We start from the raw sequence: 18,729 nt of genomic DNA, 5'->3' as shown, positions 1-18,729 counted from the left end.
CTTATTTTCTTTTCTTTTTTTTTTTATCACAAGTGGTAACTGTTCAGAGTATATCATGTTTTATTCATATAGAGAAAGAACAAAGAGTGCATAACAAATTAAAAAATAAAAACAAAGTCACATATACACTCACCAGCCACTATATTAGGTACATCTTGCCTGTACTGGGTTGGACGACCTTTGGCTTCAGAACTGTCTTAATTCTTCATGAAGAAGGTGCTGGAAAAAGATTCCTCAGAGATTTCAGTTTATAGTCATATGACAAAATCGCACAGTTGCTGCACATCCATGATGCAAATTTCTCATTCCACCACATCCTAAAAGTCCTCTGTTGGGTTGAAATCTGGTGGCTGTGGAGGCCCTTTGAGTACAGTCAATATTTTAAACACGTTGAAGAAACTAGTTTGAGATTATTCAAATTCTGTGAAATTGTGCTTTATATAAAGGAGATGGTTCAACTGTGATCATAAAGGAATGGATATGGTCAGCAACAATACTTGCTGTTTAAAGTTTGGTACTAAAGGGCCAAGAGTGTGCCAAAAAAAGTCCCCACACAATTAGACCACCAGCAGCCTCAAGACACTCACACACGGCAGGATTTATCCGTGCTCTCATGTTGTTTAACCCAACGTCTGACGTCTGCAGAAAACAAGACTCATCAAGACGGAACATTTTTCTGCATACCTTTGTTGTAATGAGTTATTTGGGTTATCGTCTTACCTGTCTTGCCTTCCTATCAACTTGAAGCAGACTGGCTATTATGCAGAGCACCTCTGCTCAGTGGATATTTTCTGTTTTTCAGACTAGTAGTAGTAGTCATTTTAATTTAAAAAAACTCAAGGTAAAAATTATTAAAAGAAAATCAATTCTACAAATACGAAAATATAGAACAAGTGAAAGAGCAGCATGTTCACAATGGACTTGACAGAAACTACGAGGCACCTCAGACTTGACTAAAAGGTGAATTTCAAGAAATGATTGCTGCTTTCTGGATGAGCCCTGCAAAGTCTTGTCAACTTTGGTTCTTAGTCAAGAGCTGGGGTCTGAAAGAAGTTTGGAGGAGGACCTCAGTGACCTAGAGCCACAGTATGGTATTAGAACTATTGTTCTATATTGTGGTGCTGGCTGATCCATGGAGTTCTTTAAAAGCAAATGATAAATAAATTAAATCTGTGATTTGCGATCATCCCAAAAAGTCAAAGATTTTCTTCATACAGCATAAGTCAAACGTTTCATGGCATTATCGACTAATGTGGCAGCGTGGCAGATCCACATGTTGGCAATAATAAATATTCTCTTTTTGAGAGATGTAGCCAAAGAGTAACATGTAACGAGAGAGAAAAGGGAATAAAAGAGGACCTAAGATGGAGCCTTGAGGAGCACCACATTTAATGGATTTTCTGTAAGTATATAATTATAGGCCTGGAAACCAATGTCCCTTCTTTAGTTTGGGACATTGGTTTCCAGGTCCATGGACTATTGCTTTTACCAAGGTATACCTCATAACTGGCAACAGAGCGTATGGTTAGTTTTGATACTTTTTTTATGCTTTTTATATTTACATATTTGCCAAAGTCACATACGAGTGGGGATTTTACAAGAAAAAAATTATATTTTGTAATTGAGTTTCTACAATATTTGCTAGTTTTCCATAAGTCATTTTTCCTGTATGTTGTACATCTTAGAGCAGTGAATAATAACACAAGATTTTTATATTCAGACATCCAAACCGCCACACATTTTATGATTAACAGTGTGAAGGGAAAGTATTAGGGATGTAAATGTAACAGCCTTGCAAATTGCACACACTGTTTCGCTGTAGGATTATATGGTGAAGCTGGTAGCTCAGATTCCTCCAAGATTTTGCAAGTTGTTCACACTTAAGGTTAGGCTACGGTTACTTTGACCTCTTTATATGGCGAGACAAATATAAATATATATAACTCCATCCATCCATTTCCACTTCTGTCATGGGGCCAGGTGGGGTACACCCAGGACATGTTACCAGTCTTCTGGAGAGCTACATATGCCGTATAGCGCATAGAAACTGTTATGCCACAGCAGATCATCTGCCTCTGGCTCTCACCCCAACTTTCCTCTGCATGTCCTTCTCGACTCTGTCCACTATCCCTCCTCAGCACATGTCCAAACTAACTTTGTCTCCAAACTGTTCAACCTGAACTATCAATCTGATTAACTCATCTAATTATCCTGGCCACTCCCAATGAAATTGTCAACATCTTCAACTGGCACCTCCAGCCTCCTGTCTTCATGTTAGTGTGCCACCGTCTCCTTACCATACATCACAGTGGATCTCACTATCTAAGTTTCCATGAACCATGCCTGCAATAACACAAAATCTTTAATATAGCCTTTACTATGAGAGCTCTACTATACGCAATACTACAACTAGTATAATAATAATAATAATTATTATTATTATAATAATTATTATTATTATTATTTACCTGAGCTCAAAATCATAAATTTCCTCCGCTCCACCAGAGGGCGCTAAAATATAAAAACAAAAACAAAGGGAGAAAAACACGTGGGCCTAACCGGACGACAAACACACTTCCTCCCGCAAAAACCCCGCCTCCGCGTTTCCATGCATTGGCGCGCTTCGCCTCTGTGGCCGTGGCTCGTCGCTCCTCCCCGGGTGGTGGTGCTACAGCTGCTGGTAGACTGACTGTAGCGGGCTGCGGGTGAAAACACAGCAGGCATGAGTGCAGCGGGTAGCGTTCGGCCCGGTTCGGTCCAGCAGGGACTTAAAGAGGCTCTGATCGAGACGCTGACGGCCATCCTGTCCCCGGTCCAAGAAGTGCGCGCCGCCGCGGAGGAGCAGATCAAAGTGCTGGAAGTGACAGAGGGTGAGTGGCAGCCGGGGTCTGAACAGCGCTTTGAGAAGTTAACCGGGGTGTTGTCGCTTATTAACAGCACGGGGGCCTCCGCTTCGCGCCCAGTGCGCGAACAGCTGACGGCCGCCGTTATTGGGGCTAACTTTGTGACTAAGCTAGCAGTCATTACGTTAGCTGAGCGACTGTCCTGGCTCCCCGGAGCAAACATTAGGCCACATTTCCAGGAGTTGGTGATGATTAAGATAATAATGATGATGATCTTCGATTGGGGTTCGAGACTGGCCGGTTGCTTTGCTCAGGCGATCGGTTCGGACAGCCGGATGTGTCACAAGTGTGGTCAGTAGCTCGGACCTAGTTACCAAGTTTGATGAAGCACATGGGAGCTGTGTGCACCCCGGCCTCAGCAGCACGGCGGCGGGATCGACTCTGGGTTCAACATCTGCGTCAGTAAACCAAAGGGAAAGACAAGAGTCGCGTGGTCTTTTCAGCCAGGTGCGCGTGAACATCTTGATAAAAAATATTACCACTTTTTTCTGTCTCTCTCCTTTTTTGAGAGCAGCTACTTTGGTCACGTTCACGCAAACTCCAAAATCCGCTGTTTGACCGCCCGGACAATAGCGGATTCGCCGCCTGCCTAATATTAAACATTCATTAATTGCGCCGTCACTATGCTAACAATTGAATGCCTTACTGACAGATTGTTTTTTTTCCCCCGTGAAGATGTGTCCCCGGGGGGCAGGGGCTTCTCCCAGACTTCCAGCTTCCTGCACCATCAGGACCAGCAGGGAGGGCAGTACACACAGGATGGCCAATGAAAGAGCTGTTAGTGTTTCATATGGAGTGGGAAAAGTCTGAGGCTTCAGTGTAGGAGGAAACCATCAAAGTCACAGAATGTGTGTCAGAATTGTATTAATGAGGGGGGAAAAGAAAGTAGTAGTGATGCTTGTACTTAGAACATGTTAACGTAGATCCTGAAGTAATCTTGTGGTGTTGCTTTATGCAGTTCATCTGTTGGCAAAGTTTTAAGACTTGATTACTTTTCTTCTTTTTTTGATAGAGAAATAAAAAGACACTTTCTGTCTGATTTTTAGTAAAATTTGGACAGATGGATACTGTAGCCAGGGGGGTGTAGCTCTGACTCTGCTAGACCTCCCATTGTTTGTCCTGCAGTCCTCGTGCTGCTGGTGAAAGGCTAATTGTGCGCACTGATGTCGGCTGTACTGCAGTATCGCAGCGAGCCGACCCTTTCCGCTGGCCCCGCTCTAAGGCAGCCGCGCTATGGGATTGTCAGCACTAACATTGTCTTCTGGCGCCTGATGTCACCCTGATGTCTTTGGCACCCTGCATGCCATGTTCAGACTAAAGCATGCTCCGCTCGAGTTTTTTCCCTCTGCCTGTATGGTGTGTCTCATGTCTCTTACTTAATGTCACACACTGATCCCTTGTCATCCTGTTGCTGCTGAAGGATGCATATTTTCATATTTTGCCAGGCTCTTTAAACCATAGTGAAAATTAATAATGGAAATGTGTAGGATTAGCAAAAACCTCATTTATAAATTCAGTATTTATACATCCACATTTGGCTTTTTCTATATTCATCATGCTCTAAGCGAGCTGATATGCATTTAGTTGTGTATTTATATCCTGTTGTCCTTGCTGATTTGTTCACATTGCAGAGTTTGGCGTCCACCTGGCAGAACTCACAGTCGACCCTCAGGGAGCACTTGCCATTCGTCAGGTGAGCAGGAGAGAAACTGAAAAAGAAAAAAAATGAACCTTTACAACAAACACCACTTTTTCTGTTGTTCCTCATCATTTTCTTGTTTGTGTGGTTGGCTGTGTTTACAGTTGGCATCCGTCATCCTGAAGCAGTATGTGGAGACTCACTGGTGTTCCCAATCGGAGAAGTTCAGGCCTCCTGAAACCACAGATCAGGTAAACCCTGCTTCATCCTCAATCTCAGGAAGCATGTTCAGGCATCTCAAACACTTTTAATTATGTTGCAAATTCAAACTTTAGCTACATCATTTCTCACGCATTATGACAGTGAAGAAAAACCATGTTTTAGGCCTGCTTTCAGATGTATTAAAAACCAAAAACGCTCTGCTTCAGGCACTGCTAGTATTGTTCCAACAGTGCAATGGCAAAAGGATGATTCATCATTACTGAGGGGGGTAAAGACATTGTCACTTACAGCAGGGACTCACTCTGTAGGCCACATGGTGCTGTAGTATCTGAGAGGTGGCTGCCCGCTCAGAGAAGTATAATAACTTATCCATAATTGAGAAGAAGTAACAGCAATGCTTATAAATCCTGCAGTGGTATTTAATTTGCCCTTTTTAAGAACAGCCTTCGGTATCCAGCCTCGTCTCAAAGAAGGAAAGTAATTGTAAAAGTGACCTATGTCTGATTATTAGTAAGTATAATCAGTGGTCAGAGTGAGGGAGCGGAGGGGCAGATCACCCAACTCTACACCCCTGTTACACGATTGAAGCCAAAGCGAGTCGGACTTTTGTTGTTCCCCTCCAGGCGAAAGCCGCCATTAGGGAGCTGCTGCCCAGCGGTCTGCGGGAGTCCATCAGCAAAGTCCGCTCCAGTGTTGCGTACGCCGTGTCGGCCATCGCCCACTGGGACTGGCCTGAGGCGTGGCCGCAGCTCTTCACCCTCCTGATGGAGATGCTGGTCAGCGGAGACGTTAATGCCGTGCACGGGGCCATGAGGGTGCTCACGGGTATGTAGTAACATATAAATAACACAATAAGTCTATCTGCTTGGGGAATTTTAAAGGTTGCACAAACATTTGATCCGTTTTGGAAGTCAACGCTTAAAGTGACTGTGATCTCAGGAGCAGTTGAGTTTTTTTTAGCTTAGACTACAGCTAAGTTCTTGAAGATTAGCTTTATGCATTTCCATTTTTCAGAGTCTTTAGTTTACAACTTCTTTTTTTTTTGCAGAGTTTACTCGAGAGGTGACAGACACCCAGATGCCGCTAGTGGCTCCAGTCATCTTACCAGAGATGTATAAGATCTTTTCCATGGCAGAGGTACTCCTATATCTCCTTATGTGCTCCTTATCTCTATCAGTATTGAGCCTCTGTGGATGCAGGCACACATTTTACAGCTGTCAGTCTGAACAGTCCTGTTTTCTGTGACTGCCATTAATGACTGCACATTGCATTTGTGTGATACACCGGCATGGATCGCCTCCCTGAACTGTTTTCACTTTTGCAGGTTTACAGTATTCGTACTCGCTCCAGAGCAGTGGAGATATTCACCACCTGTGCCAACCTGATCTGTGCTATTGAAGAGCTTGAAAAGGTGAGGCGGGGTCAGCAAACGTTTCAGTTTTAAGTTGATGGCCTTTCAAAAAGGCTTCTACTCATGCATCACTTTTATATCTGCATATAAAAGTGGAAGGTATAGACCTGAGTCGCTGTTGCTGTGTTTTTTAATAATCGTTCTTATTGACCTGGGTGTAGGGTGCAGCCAAAGCGTTGATCTTCCCTGTGGTGCAGCAGTTCACAGAAGCGTTTGTCCAAGCCCTGCAGATGCCCGATGGGCCCACGTCTGATAGCGGCCTCAAGATGGAAGTCCTCAAGGTGAGAAACTCTGTGCACTTGGACCCTTTTGTCGGACTGATTATGATCTGCAAACGTTAAGTCAGTCTTTTAGTTTTCTTTTTGTCTGTGGCTACTTTCCAGGGTTCAAATCCTTGTTTTCTTTGCTTATTCGTCTCACAGGCAGTGACAGCATTGGTAAAGAACTTCCCCAAACCCATGGTGTCCTCCATGCAGCAGATATTACCCATTGTGTGGAATACACTGACTGAAAGCGCAGCTTTATATCCTGTCATCTATGTATTAGCTGTTTCCTCGCTCCCAGCAATCGTTTGAAGAGCATTTGTTTTGGGGCTGAACACTTCTTACCTCGAGGTTTGACTTCCTTTTGGGCATCTTGCAGACAGACAGGTCATTTGCTGTGACTTGTGATCTCTTGTTTATTTGACAGTTTCTCTAAACCACTAATCCACATTACTGTCGCAGTTTTTAATGTATGGAAATCACCTGCTTACTCAGCAGGATCAAAACCTCCTTTGACATACTTAAAGAAGCACTGGGGTGTGACAAGGTAATGGACTTCACAGACAAGCTGTCTGTATAGGGTCATCTCATATAATAATTAAATTTACAGCCATTAATGAGAGAAAAACGTTTTTGTGAGTGCATTGATCCTTAACCAGATCTTCACTTATGTGAGAACAGAAGTGAACTACACAGAGGAAGTGGACGACCCAGTAGACTCAGACGGTGAGCAGAATTCAAGTCTTGCTGTGTTACACATGGTTATTAATATTGTTATCCACTTATTTATTTATTTGGTTGCTTGTGTTTTTGCAGGTGAGGTTTTGGGCTTTGAGAATTTGGTGTTCAGCATCTTTGAGTTTGTCCACACGCTGCTGGAGAACAACAAGTTGAAGAGCACGGTGAGGAAGGCGCTGCCTGAACTCATCTATTACATCATCCTGTACATGCAGATCACTGAGGACCAGGTGAGAAACGACTGCAACATCTGGTAGAAGATGCACGTGTAGGTGGAAGTAAAAAAGAAAAAACTAAGTATATTTGTGTTGTTTCTCTTCAGATCAAAGTGTGGACAGCTAACCCGCAGCAGTTTGTGGAGGACGAGGATGATGACACCTTCTCCTACTCTGTCAGGATCTCTGCTCAGGACCTGCTGCTGGTGAGAGAACAACAAAAAAAAGTATCACTGCTTAGTAGGAGTGCAACGATACACAAAATTCCCGGTTTGGTTCAATACTTTGGTGTCACGGTTCGATATTTTTTTCGATGCAAAAAAAATGTTCATGCCTTTTAAATTTGTAATTTATTAAAATTATAAATATATATTTTAACTCAAAAATACAGTTTTTAAATTTAATGTTGCTGAAACAACAAAATAAAAAAAATAAATCTATCTGATCGAGAAATCATTCGTCTTTGGAAAAGAGAGTTTATTACAGAGAAATGGCTCTTTCCAAAATAAAAGCTATACTATCCGCTTCTTCTGGGCTATATTCTCAGCAGCATATTAAACATATCAGGTCCCCATAAGGAGAATCATGTGCTAATGGCTGTCTAAATGACTCGGGTAAAGTTTGTAGCATGTGTGCTTGTTGTTTTTCTCTGCTTCCACTTGTCTTTGCACTAGGATGCTGTCGGCGTAAATCTACAGTCATATTCGTTGTGTTCCCAGTAGTGCTGTCAGCGTTAATCTCGTTGAAATGACGTTAACGCCATAACGCGGCAGATCTCCGTTAACGAGCTACCGCGGATCGCCCCGTGCGTGGGGCTGGACGGCGTCAATACGTTAACAAGCTAACTGCGCTAACGCACTAGTTCCCAACAATTGAGCATTGCGTGGCACATCCAACATACTGTTTTATTTTTGTCCATGACACGCTTACCATCAGCAGTGTTGGGAAGGTTACTTTTAAAATGTATTCCATTACAGAATACAGAATACATGCCCCAAAATGTATTCTGTAACGTATTCCGTTACTTTACTCAATGACAGTAACGTATTCTGAATACTTTGGAATACTTAATATATTATCATGCTGTTTACAACTACGTGAATGTACTATTGCTGTGATTTATTACTGTTACTGAAGGTCCGCGGCTCCGAACCCGTAGTAAAGGGACCTCTGACTAATACGGCGGGGTCCCTGTCGGGCTCGTAGCCGAAAAATAGCTTTACTTTGTTGTCTGGGTCAACTTTGCTTGCGAGAGACAGAGAGAGGCGTTGAAAGACTGCTCCAACGGAACTTATTGTTTCGGAGGAAAACACGAACACGGTGTACAGTCGAGTCTTAATAGCTTACTTACAACTGGGCTCGTCAGGCACTCTTCTTGGCTGAAGTGGTTATTATTATATTTACATGCTTCCAGCTCCCGTTTTTGCTCGATGACAACTCGTACCTTTCCACTCGCTTTTTTTCTCCCTCCTCGCGCTCACAGACCCATAACGTGTATGGCAGTCCATTCTCCTGCAGCACGGACTACACTGCCCATGATGCTACATTCTTTAGAGCTATGCTTGTAGCATTCTGCCTGTTAGCTTAGCACAACAACAACAACAAAAGGCACTCTCTCACCCAGGAAACACGCAGAGAGAGAGCGTCACCCTGTAACCATGGCAACCGTAACGCTGCCACCTGGAACAACAGAACATAGCTGTCAAACAAAACCCAAACAGTCCTGACCCGCCACGATATGAAACAGGAAAGTACTGCCGTGTAATCCATTTATTTCAACAAAGTAACTGTATTCTAAATACCACCTTTTTAAACGGTAACTGTAACGGAATACAGTTACTCATATTTTGTATTTTAAATACGTAACGGCGGTACATGTATTCCGTTACTCCCCAACACTGACCTTCAGGGTCATACTTCACATGAAAACCAAAATAGTTCCAAAGGCCAGATCTGAATGAGGGTGGGGGAGGTTCAATTTGCCATGTTGCAACGAGCTTAGCTTCTGTCTTGCTAGCTTGCGCTGCGCTCAGTGGATCTGCACTCGACAGTGCAGCCTAGGCGGAGTAGTGGAACGCAGATCCACTTAGCGCTCAACACAGACAGCATCGTCAGATGAAAAGTTGATAAAATAAATAAAAAAAATTGTATTGTTCATACATATGCATACGACCGAAAGCACTGTATCGAACGGTTCAATATCAATACGAGTATTGTTGCACCCCTACTGCTTAGGTAAAGCAATCTTATTGGATAAAGGTCTCAGGTATGAGAGCTGTTATTTAATTGGCTGACAGATGACGCCTGCTTTTAAACACAGAGGCACTTTTTTTGTAAATTAACAGCCTCCTTGATCTAGTTTAGTTTGACTGACTTGAGCCATTTCAGTTCCAAGATGGTTATAGAGAGGTATTTCAATAAGTTTGCAGGTTTTATCTTACAACTTTCAGTTATTATTTATATAAAATGAAAAAGAATTACAAGAAGTCGAACTTATCTGAGGCTGTAAAGCAGAGAACATGAGGATGTGCGTGTCTGCCAGGCAGCTGTATTTAGACTGAGGGAAATAATCCTCTTGGCTCTGCTTTTTCTTCTCCTACACACACACACACACACACAACCTCCACGGACACTGGAGGCAGATTTTAAAGCTGTGAAAGAAATGGGAACAGTTTTGTTTTTGTTTTCACTATACACTGTGTGTGTTTCATGCAGTGTTATGATAGAAGAGGTTAGATCTGTGCAGTCAAACACATCCAGAAGTTTGTTGTGGTGTCAAAGTCGTACTTGCTCATGATCTCGCTTTTCAGCCTGGGGTTCGCCCTGATCAGGTGTATCATGACGGTAACCTTTGACCTCTTTTTGCAGGCCGTCGCTGCAGAGTTTCAGAATGAGAGCGCAGCAGCGCTGGCAGCAGCTGCAACCAGACACTTCCAGGAGGCAGAGCAGGCTAAAAACGGTGGCAATGAGCACTGGTGAGGGCAGACTCGGTCACAGCCAGTCTGGCTTTCTATGTTTTCGCTTTCTGTTCCTTATGTTGCTTTTATTTTAAAACAGGTGGAAGATCCACGAGGCCTGTATGTTGGCCCTCGGCTCAGTCAAGACCATCATCACAGAGAACGTGAAAAATGGCCGCATCCAGTTTGACATGCACGGTTTTTTGGCCGGCGTTGTCCTGGGTGATCTCAACCTGACGGGTGAGTCCGGTCAGCAGAAAAACAGGAACAAAGCTCCTGAGTTTTTTCTGCAAGAGCGTGGAACTTCTGACGAGAACTAACTTTGAGTCCTTTGTTATATCTCTGACCTCGAATGATCTAACAAGCCGTGAAATTCCCCCATAAACTATAAAAGACTGCATTTTAATATTTTAGGTTTTTTTAACAAGTCAAAGCCGTCAAACTGCAATGAAACGTGAAAACGGTTATTTCACTCTTTATGTTTCTCACCTCATCTTGCTTGTTTTTTCTTTCCCAGCGGCGTCTCCCTTCCTTCTCGGTCGTGCTCTGTGGGCGGCCAGTCGCTTTACAGCCGCCATGTCTCCCGAGGTCATCCAGCAGTTTCTCCAGGTCACAGTCAGCGCCCTCCATGACTGCCGGCCGCCTTCTCTCCGCATCTCCGCGGTCAGGGCCATCTGGGGGTGAGCTAGCCGTTCATAATTGTAACCAGGTCACCGCCAAAAGAAAACCATCCTTTTATTTTGTGATTGAGCAACTTTGTCTTGGTCCACGGTACAGGTTGTAGCCTGTTACATTCGGGAGCTGTTTAAAAAAGCAGGCAGGTATCTCAGATTTGCACAAAACCTGGGAACAGAAGGAAAACCACTATCCTAGACTTGTCCGAATCTCATAAAAGATTTCTAAAGGAACCTCTAAATGTCCACTTTCAAGTAGAGCAGGGCGATATGGCCAAAAATATTTATCACGATATATATTTGAAAATTTGCGATAACGATATAACTGACGATATAATTGATGCGAGACAAAATACAACTCCACAACATTACTAGCGCAAAAAGACAACCTTCCATTTATTTTCACTTAAACAAGAAGCTGGTTTTTATGTACATTAAAGCTTTATAAAAATGTAACAGTGCAAATGCAAATTCCTTGCTGAAAATTTAACCAAAAGGCATTTCCAGTAGAAATGGGCTGACATATCCTGAGCATAACCATGTATAATATCCACTGAAGTTAAAAAGAGGTGCTTTGCAACATTATACTGCAGTGTGCAGTACGTATTTTTCGGACCATAAGGTGCACGGGATTATAAGGCACATTAAGCGAAACAAAGCAGTCCAATAAATCAAACTTTATTAAACTCATTCTTCTTGCTTCCTCCACTTCTGTACCATTGATTCATTAATGTTGAATTCTCTGGCAGCTGCTCTATTCCCATGTTGTTGCAGTCTATTAATGACTAACCTTCTATTGTGGATGGATTATCTCAGTTGTTCTCCTGACTGAAGTTTGGTCCGTTTACAATGTCCTGCCATGCGATTGCATTTGTCTCTAACCATGAGGAACCTTCACGTTAACTTTTATAAGTGGAAAAGTGTTAGTGTTCGTCCTCCAGCTTCACTGTTTATGTTATGCTAACATAGCTGTGTCGCTAGCGATCACGTAGCACATCATTATATACCAGCTAGCCCAACTTCAGTAACCCTACAAACGTCACTGCTGTTTAGTTTCCTGTCTTCATTTATGTTGGAAGTGATAGCAGAGCTGTACGTTTGAATTTTTTCAGAAATCTCTGAACATGCAATATCATGCTTAGGTAACTAGCGAAACTAGCGAGCTAACTTCCGCTAGCTTCCTGCTAACTTCTAACTCCATTAAATGTAATAAATTTTGTTTTCATGGATGCCTGGAAGTTAAACTTCATAGTTACACCTGGTAAAGCAGCAATGCTGATCGTTTTATTAAAGATGAAAGAATTTAGACAGTTTTTAACTCTCAGTGATGCTGCAGTGTTCGTTTGACCTGAAGTATACGGAGTTTAGGACCCAGATTACTCCCAGACTTAAGAGCATCTTAGTCCGACAAATACGACAATAACGACGGCCGCTTGCATGTTCTGCAAAAAAAATGTGCTTTGTCGTGTATCTGACGGACAAACACCAAACCAGTTCCACATCACTGAAGTTGCACCATTTTTACAAACCAGTTCTGGTTCATCTGTTTCACTCAACAATCGGCCATGTGCGTATGAAAACAAAGGCACTGCGCATGCGCGTTTTACTCCCATTCTATCGCGATATTTCATTTTCCTATCGTTGCCTAACATTATACCGGTATTACCGTGAACGGTATAATATGGCCCAGCCCTACTTTCAAGCATCTTGCTCTGTGTGGGTCTCCCATGCCATCATCAGTGACTTCAGGAAGTTACTCAGCCACAACATAAATTAGTTAAACTATTTAAGTGATATTAAGATAACCGACTAGTGGCTGTATGCTTAACTTTACCAAACACATTGATTTCTCGTCTAAATTTCAACAGGTAATCAGATAAGTTAATTTCTTTCAGCAGCTGTGCAGTTGGGTTTTATGTTTCGTAGGTTTTTCGCATCATATCCTTTCCTCGTCTGAACTTGAGTTGTTTCATGGTTTCTGTGCTTGTTAGTTTTGTCCATCACTAAAATATGAAACAGATCATGAAGTAGAGCCAACAGTCCCACATGAAAAGGTGTTACCTCAAAGCAGTGACTATAAAGTTATAAAAATATTAAGGATGCTGCGTGTTCATGTCTCCAGGTACTGTGATCAGCTGAAACTGTCGGAGAGCACACATGTCATTCAGCCCTTCCTCCCCAGCATCCTAGATGGACTGGTTCAACTGGCCGCCCAGTTCAGCTCTGAAGTGCTGACGCTTGTCATGGAGACGCTGTGCATCGTCTGCACCGTTGACCCGGCGTTCACCACCAGTGCCGAGAATAAGATCTGCCCCCTCACCATTGCCATTTTCCTTAAATATAACAACGGTACTTGACTCACACCTTCTTTGACTGTTGAACTAAATTCCCAGCATGCTCTGGTCATCAGCACCTGATTGCAAAATCTTAAGTTGTACCACCTTTTCCAAGCAAAGTGCTTCCCGGATGAGGACATGGTGTGATAAGATTTGTGTCCTCGTGTCCTCAGACCCTGTGGTGGCATCCCTGGCTCAGGACATCTTTAAGGAACTGGCACAGATTGAAGGCTGTCAGGGCCCCATGCAGATGCGTCTCATCCCCACGCTTATCAGCATCATGCAGGCTCCACATGACAAGATCCCCACCGGACTGTGCGCTGTAAGTACCAGGTGGCATATACAAAGCTGTTCAGAGAATTACGAGGTGCAATAATGTGTGTCAGTCTGCTTTTAAAAAATAATTTATTATGTTAGTTCAAAATAACTTATTTGAAATGATTGCACAGTGACATTTGCCACATTTAAAGAAGAAAAAGTATACAAGTAAGAGTCTTCATGTAACAGTGGGCATAAGTATTGCTTCAGTCAGCGTGCAGACCAACAAAAACAAGAACTGGCCCAAGAAATGTGGATCAGTGGAAGCCAAAAATGCCCTTTGTGGGGGTTTTTGTGTTTTAAATATGTAATACTTGACATTTTCTGCATCCAGCTGAGACGATTGCTGAGGATAGATCATGATTCTTTCTGAAAACATCGGTTTCTCTTTCTGTTCTCCTGCTCTGTCGCAGACGTCCATTGACATCCTGACCACAGTTGTCAGAAACACCAAACCCCCTCTGTCAGAGCTGTTGGTGTGCCAAGCGTTTCCTGTGGTGGCACAGTGCACCCTGCGCACTGATGACAATGCGATAATGCAGGTAAACAAAACAAAGACGAAAAGGTCCAGAAATAATTATGTCACACGTGGTCACTTTAACTGTGTAAAATGTAGCATGTGGTGTAACACATTGATCACTTCGCTCCTCTCTCCAGAACGGCGGTGAGTGTCTGCGGGCGTACGTCTCCATCGCCCTCGAGCAGGTTGTCCAGTGGCGGGACGACCAGGGAAACAGCGGCCTTTGGTACGTCATGCAGGTGGTCAACCAGCTGCTGGATCCCCGGACGTCCGAGTTCACTGCCGCCTTCGTGGGCAGGTTGGTGTCCACTTTAATCTCTCGGGCTGGAACTGAGCTCGGTGAGCAGCTGGATCAGATCCTCCGAGCGATTCTGAGCAAGATGCAGCAAGCCGAGACCCTCAGTGTCATGCAGGTAGGAAGGAAAGATGGTTGATGGCTTTGCCGAAGGGCCGCAGGCTGAATTTCTTTATTTTAATTGAGTTCCACTGGATGCCGGTATCTGAACCACCTCCTGTTTCTCCTCCCTCTCCAGTCTCTGATCATGGTGTTTGCCCACCTGGTTCACTCTCAGCTGGAACCTCTGCTGGAGTTTTTGTGCAGCCTGCCTGGACCGACAGGGAAACCCGCCCTGGAGTTCGTCATGACCGAGTGGATGAGCAGGCAGCACCTTTTCTACGGGCAGTACGAGGGGAAGGTCAGGTAAGAAAACTACAACGATTTTACTTTGGCCTACAGTGAAAGAAGATCTGAAAGGAAGAACATGCGTCATGTCAGAACATGAAAACCTTCAGCTTTGAGTTCAGGCTGTGTTGTTTTAAAAGTGATTGGGATGAGTGAAAGGTGGATCTGACTCTCAGCTTTGTCTATTATGGACTGTATCTGAAGAAGTGAACACCATGGTGAAAGCACTCGTGCATTTAAAAAAAAGTGCTTGTATGAATGGGTGAACAAGGCATGTTGTATAAAGCATTTTCAGAGTGTAAAAGCGATGTATAAGAACGTGTCCATTCAAATGTACTCTTGAATTCCTGCAGCACGGTGGCTCTCTGCAAGCTGCTGCAGCACAGTCTCAACACTGATGATAAACGTCTCCAGGACATTGTGGTGAAAGGTGAAGAAATCTACAGTCCAGACGACGGCATCCGCACACGCTCCAAATCTGCAAAGAGTAAGACACTAAATGATTTTGAACTTGAACAGAGAGACTGCTGAAAGCAGAAGTTTTATCATGAGAAAATGCAAATGTTTCGATTGAACAGATCCAGAGCGTTGGACCAACATTCCTTTGCTGGTGAAGATCTTTAAGTTGATCATTAACGAGCTTTCGACTGTAGTCGAGGCAAACGCCAGCAGGACGAACGCCGCAGACTGGAGCCAAGGTGAGTCAGTATGTACTCGTGGACCCCAGTACACCGTCACCAGAAGTCAGAAACTCCACACAGGCCTGTTGGGGGAGCTCCAGTCCTTTTACAAATGCACTCGTTTATTCAATTATATTTGTAGTTCCTAAATGTGATGTTGACTCAGGTCTCTAGAAGTGCATCATGTTGGGCAGGTGAAGCCTTCTGACTTACTGAAAAATCGCAGTTTGTTCAGTTGTTCTATTGAATTGCTGGGACAGCAGACCTTTCAGTAACCAGCTGTTATTTCTGCTCATCTTAGATTCCAGTGGTATGTGGGAGGACCAGGGGGAGGACGAGGTGGAGGATGATGATGACGAGGACGAAGGGCTGGCGGGGCAGCTCCTTTCTGATCTCATTGCCGCTAACAAATACGGTACCAGTACCTCCTCACTGGATTTCATCTTAATTTCTTCTAAGAGCAGCTCCCTCTCTGTGTTCATGACAGAACGTTGTTTCACCTCAGCGAATAAAATGTTATTTTTATAGATGATGATTATTACGAGGACGACGATGAGGATGATCCAGATGCCTTGAAAGACCCCATATATCAGATTGACCTGCAGGTAAGTGTCTTACTTCAGATCTAAGCGTGGGTGGGACACACTGGTTGGAGCTGTGGAGCGACAGAGAATAATAATATGAAAGCCAGCTTCTGTGTTTTTACTGCTGGAGCTGGTTTCCTCTGACATTTTATTGGCCTCTCTGTTGTCTTTCACTTAGTCAAACACAAGTCAAAGACTTCTGCTGGTTCCCTTTGAATGAGTAACAATAATTTAGATATTTATGCCAAATATCATGTAGATTGAACATTTAGTCTTCATTGATAAACTATCAATGAAGACTAAATGTTCAATCGACTTGCTCAGATTAATCTTCACTGGTTGATGCATAAGCATAAAAACATGGATCTTTGCTATTTCATAAATGAAAATGTCTGCTTGAGATAATTAAACCTCATTTAACACAACTCTATTTACAGTGCTGTACTTTTCTTTTGGCCGTAGCTGAAATCTACTTAAGTGATGCCAACAGTATATCTGTGTATGTATAGATTTTTAGCAGTTGCACATAAGTAAACCTCCTCACGAACTACCTTTCTGTTACCCATCTTTCAACCCGTGTAGATATTCTGCTCACGTGTTTGTAGCTTATACTGCCATCTTGAGTATCAATAGTGAGCTATTCAAAGTATTAACAAGGGAAATATGTATTGACTGTATTATGCACTTAACAGCCACTTTATTAGGTCACCTTGCTAGTACTGGGTTGTACCCATTATGCCAGCAGACATACTGTAATACATTATGTTCATATATAAGCTGCCCGGGAGGCTGCAGCCCTTAAGAGTGGCCAAGGTCATTGCTGCGAGTTTACCAGCGTTTTCTGCCCTAGAATGTCAAATCAGATGAGAAGACGCTCTAATTATAACAGAGCTTTAGGATAAAATGGCCTGCTGGATTAATGTTGGAGACGAGACACGCAATTTGCACTTTCATCTGCTGGTAAACAAGCATTTTTCAGGATGCATGGCATTGGGTCGAGTTGTGTACTATTGAGGAACCGAGCCATTAATAATGTTAGTCGGAACAACGGTGTTTACCGGCTGGTTCGTGTTGAACTGCTGCTGTAAACGGGGTAAATTGAGATGAGGCTGATAAGCCCTGTGAGTGCTGACTAAAACTGAATTCCATGAAAAAGTGCATTATTGGTTCCGGCTTTTTAAAATATGCTAATGTGCTGCTTTTCCTGTCAGTGATTACGATAAGTTCAAGGTTTGGGTTGTACAAAGAGTCACTGTGACAGCTCTGAGACCATCTTCTGAATCCTTAAATACAAACCATCCATTTATTTTTAGGTGGGTACAAAGACCGGCCGGAACCATTCATGCTTTGAATCGCGGGTGTAAAGTCACAACACCAAAAACTGATCGCTTTATCCTCGAATCCAACTGAATGTTTGAGCTAAAGCTGAAGAAATGTTTAAGTTGTTTTCCCCACAGGATTTACCACCTGATTACCTCCACTGTATCCTCTGTCTCCTCTTCAGGCTTACCTTACAGACTTCCTGACACAGTTCGCCCAGCAGCCGTGCTACAGCATGTTCTCAGGCCACCTCAACCAAGCCGAGAGACAAACCCTTCAGTCTATAGGCCTCTAGCCCCGCCGTCTGCAGCTCCAGCACATCATCTTCCATCATCAGCCCCGTCACATGACCCTCACAATGAATTTACAGCAAAAGAAAAAGAGAAGTTGATAAAAGAGGAGGGGGATGGGGTGGGAAGAGACTCATGCACGTGTCCATAGCTCTCCTGTTACTACATTCTTGTGATGGGATGAAGGACTCTGTTAAAACGAGCAGCGTGGCGAGGTGAGCGACTGCACCGGTCAGTTCCCGAAGAGAGTCTCACCATTTTGAAGGAACTTCAAACTGGACGAGAAGGTTGAACCTTGATGTATGTACGGACTTTTTCGCCACGTGTTGTTTGTAATTTAGCCCGTTTATTTTTGTGTGTGTTTCTGTACAAACGAAACGAGTGAGGTGCAAGACAGAGAAACACTTCCAGGAGAACTTCACATGGACTGAAGGAAAACAAAACACCGGGATGTTCGAGAGGGAGAGAAACATTGGCGGCCTTATATTCCATAAAACAGACTGTTGACAACAGGAAATGAAGCGCTTTCAGACCCGCTGACGTGTATCTGGGTACGGTGGGTATTTGGGAATTAACACTGTTGCCATGGTGATTCACAGCCTTGTCATTTCCTTGTACCCATTGGCGTTTGGGATGAAAACATTTCTAAATAAAAGTCCCAGCAGGACAACATTTTCAGAATGATCACCAGATTCCTGTCTTTGTGTCCGACTTCAACTGAAACAGAAAAACGCTTCACCTACTCGGACTCTGATTGCTGACATGTCTGTTTTGACCTTTACTTGGAGTCCAGGGTGGAACAGAAAGCAACAAAATTATTATTAAACTACAGAATTAACAACTAATCACTGATTCAAAGAAAACAAATACAGGACTTAAGATCTCGCAGGTTTGCCACAAACATAAAAGCATCGTCCACTCAGCAGAGTGCAGTGTCTCAACAGGGCTACGTCCTGAGGCTTAAAATGCAAAATCTA

At 43.4% G+C, this 18,729-nt stretch overlaps 1 protein-coding gene across 1 annotated transcript; it reads left to right on the top strand.

Annotated features, from left to right (window-relative positions):
* Positions 1 to 2,574: 2,574 nt before the first annotated feature.
* Positions 2,575 to 18,436, top strand: ipo9 (importin 9). Its single transcript, XM_085275123.1, has 24 exons — positions 2,575 to 2,870; positions 4,535 to 4,596; positions 4,707 to 4,793; positions 5,388 to 5,589; positions 5,813 to 5,901; positions 6,089 to 6,175; positions 6,337 to 6,456; positions 6,598 to 6,698; positions 7,106 to 7,164; positions 7,255 to 7,406; positions 7,499 to 7,597; positions 10,260 to 10,366; positions 10,449 to 10,588; positions 10,866 to 11,028; positions 13,145 to 13,371; positions 13,532 to 13,680; positions 14,090 to 14,218; positions 14,334 to 14,609; positions 14,730 to 14,896; positions 15,232 to 15,365; positions 15,457 to 15,576; positions 15,860 to 15,973; positions 16,087 to 16,163; positions 17,647 to 18,436. The coding sequence occupies exons 1-24, from the start codon at positions 2,723 to 2,725 to the stop codon at positions 17,755 to 17,757; spliced, it is 3,120 nt and encodes a 1,039-aa protein (XP_085131249.1). The 5' UTR covers positions 2,575 to 2,722; the 3' UTR covers positions 17,758 to 18,436.
* Positions 18,437 to 18,729: the final 293 nt, after the last annotated feature.

This window comes from Mchenga conophoros, linkage group LG5 (assembly GCF_057382185.1).
Source record: "Mchenga conophoros isolate Kocher_MC1m ecotype Shallow Benthic linkage group LG5, M_conophoros_male_GT1.1, whole genome shotgun sequence".
NCBI classification, from domain to species: domain Eukaryota; kingdom Metazoa; phylum Chordata; class Actinopteri; order Cichliformes; family Cichlidae; genus Mchenga; species Mchenga conophoros.
Note: the sequence above shows the minus strand (reverse complement) of the source record. Positions and strands in the feature narration are given on the sequence as shown.